This window comes from Penaeus vannamei, chromosome 18 (genome assembly GCF_042767895.1).
Source record: "Penaeus vannamei isolate JL-2024 chromosome 18, ASM4276789v1, whole genome shotgun sequence".
Classification (NCBI taxonomy): domain Eukaryota; kingdom Metazoa; phylum Arthropoda; class Malacostraca; order Decapoda; family Penaeidae; genus Penaeus; species Penaeus vannamei.
In genome coordinates, this window is record NC_091566.1 from 28,730,371 (window position 1) to 28,737,870 (window position 7,500).

Consider the following 7,500-nt stretch of genomic DNA (forward strand, 5'->3'; position numbering starts at 1 on the left):
TTTGAAAAGAGAATCCTGGAACAATTATGGCTTGGTCCAAAGAATAACTTACCTACCAAAATACACAATGGATTTTTTTTTTTACTAATGGAATTATGAGCAGTAATAATGAGAAATAAAATTGACACTGGTTACATCTAAAAAAAATTCCAATCACTTTAACTTTTCTGATTCACTTTTATTGACACAAATTGATATATGATAATTTGAAGCTTTATCAGCTCTTCATGTCTATTGAAAGACCTAATACTCTAATTTGATGTTCAAGGAGCAAGATTTCTTTTTTATTTTAATTTAGGTATCATTAACATTCAGTGGCCTAAGTTCAAATAAACTAAAATTATCATATTGCAATTTTATAGTCTTAAAAAACAGTTCCTATATTTTACATAAATAGTGTCACAAAGTTATCAAAATAAATGTAATGAAATGCATATAGGAGTAAATAACCATTATAAAAGATATTTCAACTGTAAGGCTTAAACATGCACCAATAAATGTTATGCTTCCCCAGTGTGACCGTCTTTACTTCTCATTTACAATTAGTTTGGCAGATTAAAAGACCTGAGAAAATGGCTTTCAAAAACTGAAAGAATGAACCAAATCCATTTTTCTTGATAAAGAAAACAAGGGAAGATTGCTTTTTTTCAGAAACCACAGACTGACTGATTATTTAAAACTGTCTACCGGTTTAAATGCTCGGGTTAATAGCAGCTCTGAAAGAGTAATTTTCAAACGAAAGATTAGAACGATTATCCATTCATTTAACAGGTTTATAAAATAGCTTCTATTTACCTGTTGCTGTTTCTTCCCCAGTATTGTACAATTTACAGTCTTGATGAATAGTTTTTTCCATGTTATAGACTAGTTAAGTTTTTAAAAATTATTCAACTTATTTTTTCTAAATACACTTTCTTATTTCACATCTAAAGCTTACAAGAACTTACATCATGCTGTTTTTATTTATAATAAATAAAACATATATATATATATTAAAATAAAATATGGTGGGGGAAACTTCATTTGCTTTATTCACTTGCACTGTATTATCATCTCAAAATACATAAGGCAACATCCTATACTACTGTCTGCATGTCTATTCTTTTTTTTCTTTGCAAAAAAGTGAACTGGCAGTTTTCATATCTACAAAAAATAAGTTGGGCTCTTGAATGTATAATTTTATGCATGTTTTTGCAATGTTTATCAATTATGCATTGTTTTTCATCTGAACACTGTCAGAAGATAAGACTGCACATTCACACATCTTTCACTGACCAAAACATTTATAGAATCAAGATAACCTTTACAAATACATCTAAAGAAATATAGCCAACATAAGGAGCTCTTCAATCCAATGACAAAACCCTTAAAATTCATTATGCAGAATCTCACATTCTTAGGAAAAAAAATCATTATCTCTACATGTGGAAACTTGCAGATGTATGCTGGTAACAATAACCTCTTTTTTTGGTCAAAGATTCCTTTCAAAAGCTCTCATCCAATTAAGAAATTTGCTATAACACCTAAGATTTGCATGCTGGCTAGCCTCCACTTTCCATACTATTCCACAATGAGATCTATAAGCCTCCATTTAATTATAAAAAATATATATAATAATATAACACCGTAGTTGAAGATCCCTAATTAACTACCATAAATAACACAAGCCATTCAATGCTGCCAATAACCAAGCTTAATATGTTCCCTCAACATATTAGGAAACCCATTAGATTACATTTCAACAGGACATGAAAAAAAATCAGATGACATTAAATTTGTAACAAAAAAAGAAAAAAAAAAATCCTACTAACATTTATGCATAGCTGCAGAATATTGCAAGATGAAGAGTAAATATGCATGCATGTACATGTGCACAGATACACACAAAGACATTATTACCTTTGGCAGATAAAAGAGAGTACAACATCCACACTTCATGAACAATCTTTATTTCACAAGCACCATGATATAGAAACAGAAAACATTATGCATTATGACTATTGTATTATCATTGTCACTATTATTTTCATTATTTCTATCAACATCTTATTTTCACACGAGAATATTTACAAATCATGAACAACAAGAGACCAAAACACGGGACCTGTGAAGTTCAATTTACTCTTTATGAAATACGTATTAATTATAAATAAAGGAATAATATGCTTTGGTTTCCTTGATTCCTGGAGTTGGGTTGACCTTTTCAGCTGCCTGTAAACAATATCTATTGCATCTGTTTGTGCATGTGCATGTGTGAGTGTCAGAGATGAAACACTGAGAGATATAAGAAAGATGAGAGAGAATGTGTGTGTGTATCAGTATGTGTGTGTATGTGACTGTGATAATGCATGTGTGACTGTGTATGACACCTTGACTTTGTCTGGGACTGTTTATGTTTTTATTGATATTTTTGTTTTACTTTGTTTATCTTGGTTTGTGATAACAAGAATGAAAGTCTTCTAATGTGTGTTTGTGAATGTGTTTCATGTATTTAAGCACATATGGACCCACTTTTCCCTCATAATCATCACCTCAAAAAAGGAATATATACACAGTATATATATATGTAACTGCAACTTTCTGTACTAAAATATAATTATTTAATATAAAAACATATACACAGTATACACGACAAATCTAAGACATAAAAATAGACAAATTGTCCTTCCTGTCTTCAATGGATTATCATTGCACATTTCATAACTATTTTTATCACTTTCATTTTTATTGTATTTTGGTCCAAGATGAAAATACCTTTAACTGTGCCACAAAAAAGACTCAAACAATGGGACAAAAGACTGTTAAGAAAAGATTACAAAAAATCCAAGAAAAAAGTTATTTACTACATCTGTTATTTCAACATGCCTTAAATTCCTTATCACTATTCATATTCTGTAAATTTAATCTTATGTTTCTGTTCACTAAGACAAATAAATTGTCTTATGATGGGCACCAAATATTTTCTGTGGTTGTTTTCTCTTCCCTTTCTTTTCAGTTGATACTGACAATAAGAAAATGCTACTGGAAATGTACATAAAAAATCAAAGTCACATAAAATGTAACTTGTGTTCACAGTAAATTGAAGTAATTAAAATTTTTCTCTAAGACACCTTATGTAATAATGTAAGGGGACCACTGGTTCTTCCTCTAGCACTTTTCAGTGGATTAAACCCAATTTCAAAGAGCTTTGGCACATGTACAGGGGACTAAGAGAGATAAATATTGGTACCTCATGATTGTAAATCGGTCGATTAGTTTTATAATTAGATAAACAGCAGGCTGAACAAAATACTGCTTTTTTGAAAAGTTCCGTTCTACAAAGTCACCCATACTGCCTATTTTGGAGTATAAAAATTAAACGTAGATTGAAGACCCTTATACAAACTTTAAATCCATGTATGAACAATTCCTGTACAAACAATACTCATGAACCCTCTCACTCTCAAAATTCATTTGCTTGTATTTCAAGAAAACTGCCTGTGAAGTTCTTTAGACATTCAAATAGGGGGGAGTAAAAGCAAATGCTGGATATATATATACTTTCATGTAAATATGACTAGTATGTAAACATTTTATAAACAACCAATAGTAACATAGCAAATAAAGGTTAAGAAGTCACTGTTGCCATATGTACCCATAAGACGGAACTGGCATTTCAGCACACCTGCTCTCTAGCAAGACCCTAATGCAAATGCCTGTTAGGTGAATGAAGGTATTGCCAGAAAGCAGTTGCAAAATACTAGCATCGAAAAAAAAAATAATTAGTTGCAAGACAGCCATGTCGCCAATGATGCTTTCATGTACAGTAATTAGCCGACTCACAAAAGTATGAAAGACGGTAAAAAAACAACTGATTTCTAATTGCTAATAGTAATTTCCTGGCCTACTGCTCTTATGGGTACAACTAATTTTCCCCAAACTTTGATTTTCCACAGGGAGAAAAAAAATAAAAATAAAAAATAAATAAATCGAGCCAATAATTTTTGGACATTCACATACAAACAGTAAGTATGGCTTTGTATATGATGACTTGCATTTGAGAGATGCAAAAATACCAAGAAATACTTAATCAAATCTTCAGAGTTAGATAAGGCTACTCTCATTTTCCGAATTTGTTGGGAAGAAAAACAAAGCTAAGTTAACACTATATCCAAAACGACTTTTTTTAAATTGACAAACGTGACCCCTCTTACTCAAGAGCTTTTATGTCAAAAGAACTTCATGTGCAAAACTGCAAAATCCATCAAAAATGTTAATGGATTCTGTCATTAAGTGGCACCTATACCAAATTCTGCTCTTCGTACAATGTTGCTTTAAACATTATTCAAACAACCTATTACACATTACCTATGGTAATTTTTACTGCAGACATTACCAAGTCCTGAGTTTATATACAAAAACAAGAATGTATTTTTGGCACCCATCTGAGGTGATTCTTTAATTTACTTTCATATCTTTATCAACAGTAAAAGGTAGAGACTTATTACTGACTTGTGAACAGATTCTCAAGGAGGAGGAAGAGATACTAGTTATTTCCAAAGACTCAAGATGTGCAAAAACATCCGTAATGGTATATATGCCATACAAAAAGAACACCAAAAATTCCGAAAGCGACATGAGATATTCAACCACACATATACCACTGAAAAATCTAACCACAATTATGAATCAGTCATCCAGGTGCTATCGAATTTCCTGTGCTTCCAACCCCGCACGAGTCAAGATTTGTCTGGGGTTGAGCATGTGTGGAAGGTACAAATTGAAGATAATAATTCTGCATCATCATTATCATCATTTGACATTCCTAGGAACCACTTTTAACAACACAGTAACAACAATACAGTAGATGTACACTGCATTAAAAAAAGAAGAAAAAAAAAAGGATTTTACCTGACACCTTTTCAAGACTGGTATTGATTTAAATTCTGCCACGTCTTTTGTTCAAAATTACTTGGAAGCTTCCCCACAACTGTAATATTGAAATAAAAATTATGAAAGTATGCAAACTACCTATATGTTACATATTTCAATTACCAAATAAAATATATTCAAAAACAAGTAACCTTCATAAAACTGAAGTTAAATGTATTAAATATCCATTACCATATGCAACATCAATATTTATTCTACACTTTTTTTTGTTTTTTTTCAATATGAAAAAAAATATTCTCTACAGAGAACATCAAATGTGCTTCATGGTTTTATACTTTGCTGTCAATGGAATGTTTGTCAAGAAGAGACCAATAGAGTAAGTGAAACTATGCAAAAAAGAACATCTTCCAAAATGCTCTTTAACCATATCCAAAGAGCAATTGTTTGTTAGAGATGAAGTAAATAGATTAATGCATGTATACAAGACATCTGCATCTACCATCCACACACATGCATACTTTCTTGAACATTACTTTCCAATTTCTAAAATAAAGATTTCCACTGGTGTTCTAGTGTTATTTTCACAAAGGAACCCATTCAAAACTGATGTTAATTTAATGATTATCCTATCCTAAGCCCTACCAACATACACATAGGCAAACACACACCTGCTCACTCAGTTACATTCACATACACAAGGCATGCATTTTGCACACACACACACAGGCACCCACAAAATAATAATAACAAAAATGAAAAAGAGTAATAATGTTATAATTCATTCTCTGAGCATATCCAAGTATCCCCCAAGATTCATTGCGCTATGAAAAAAAAAAACTTTACAACTACCCACCTTGCTGAACAGGTTCAAAAATCAGTATGAAGCAACATACATTGATAATTTTTGCTCATAAAACTGAGAGGTGAATCTCAATTAATGCTTGACATGCTGAAAAAAATTATCTACGACCTTGGGATGATTTAAAATGCATTCATAAACTGAATCCCTTTCAGCACCATATCAGTGTTCATTCCCATTCTGAATTTGAATTTTAACTGGTGCTTTAAATGTTCCTATGAAATCAATATAGATATACTGAAACATTTTTTTATGTCATGATCTTTAAAGGAAAAACAAAATTATCTCTTCCCTTTCAATCCACTAAAGCCTAAACATGTTTGAATAAAAACAATAAAATAGCCTAGAATAACAATCTCTCTTGTTAGAGCTTAAAAAAGATCCCCTGCTGTGTATACCATCCCTCCCTATACTTAGCTAAAGAATATCATGTCTGACAGACAAACAATTCATTCATTCATTCATTCACTCAATCATCACAAGATGAAAAAAAGACTAGTTGCATACATGCATATTGTAATTAGGAAAACTGGTCTCCCTTTAACAAAAATGAGCAAAATATGACACCTGAATGATAGCAGGCAACCACAAAGCTAAAGAATACCTAACATTACATCAACATTAGTGCAAATAGAGGCGGGAGGGGTGGTAAAGGCCCCCTCACGCTAAGTGCAGGACTGGACAGACTCGTTGCTAAGTGCCACTTGTACATGGACACATGATGAGGTTCGCATCTGCTCCGAAGATTTGTTTGTTTTTTCCTTTTTCTCTTATTTTTCATATATACATTTGTTTTCATTTGGTTTCTTCCCACTACCAAAAGGACTGATGAAAGAATGACTTGAGACTTTAATGCCGTCACAAAGCAGAAGCCTTATCTTTTCTGACTCATTGGCTTCCCTTCCACTTATTGCTGGACTTCATCCAGATGGACTCTCATCATATGTCCCTGAAGAGAAGGCTATAACAGTGACAAAAACAACATCTCCCACGACTCAAGCTGGGCCGTGTTTTGGCTCAGCTAAAATGGCAAATAGGAAATTTTGAGAACAGACTAGAGCTTTCTTTCTTCCTTGTTATTTGTTTCTATTCCTTTTTTTTAATCTTTCATTTGCTTCCTCTTTCTCTCTTTGAGCTTGGACTGAACTTACTCGGAGTGATCAGTTCTCAGGATCAGGACCATTCCCGTCACCTTCATAAATGCTTGCTTCCTGAGGTTTTACATTTAAATATAAATAAAGCAACCATTAAAGCTTAGGAATGAGCTTTGGAAACTTCCAACATGTCCGAAACACCCCAAAAGCTCTCAAATTCACCTTTCACAGAATGTTTCTGTCTTTTATAAGACTTTACAGCAGCCATATTATAAACCCTGTGAAGACAAGAAAGAAACCTATCTTCTCTTTGTAAGAGCTAATTACCATGATAAAAATAATCTTCTAAGGCTCAGAGCACTATAGAGCAACATATTGTAATTTCAATCTAGCATTTTTTTTGTTCATTTTTTGTTTTTTGTCTTGCAAACACATCTACACATTTGTTAGGAAAATATTTTCCTTTATATAAAACAAACACTCATCATTATTGAAGCATTCATGCCTGGATGAATAAAAAATAAACTATATCAACAGTCCCATACCATTATACCATCATAAGTAACTAAATGTACTACCCTATAATTGTACATATGCACCTGAAGCTGCTCGAGTATTTATGAACAACATTTGCCAATTACTTTACTGTTTTTTGCCTTTTACGAAGCGTGATTA

The 7,500-nt window shown here is 32.2% G+C and overlaps 1 protein-coding gene across 3 annotated transcripts in view; it reads right to left on the bottom strand.

Moving 5' to 3' along the window:
- Positions 1-6,477: 6,477 nt before the first annotated feature.
- The window catches only part of LOC113815265 (heparan sulfate glucosamine 3-O-sulfotransferase 1), a 37,990-nt gene continuing 36,967 nt past the window's right edge, over positions 6,478-7,500 (bottom strand). For all 3 annotated transcript variants that reach the window (XM_027367353.2, XM_027367352.2, XM_027367350.2), the window contains exon 6: positions 6,478-7,500. This exon is cut by the window's right edge and continues 237 nt beyond it. In XM_027367353.2, the coding sequence (XP_027223154.1) occupies positions 7,498-7,500 (3 nt within the window). In that variant the 3' untranslated portion in view covers positions 6,478-7,497.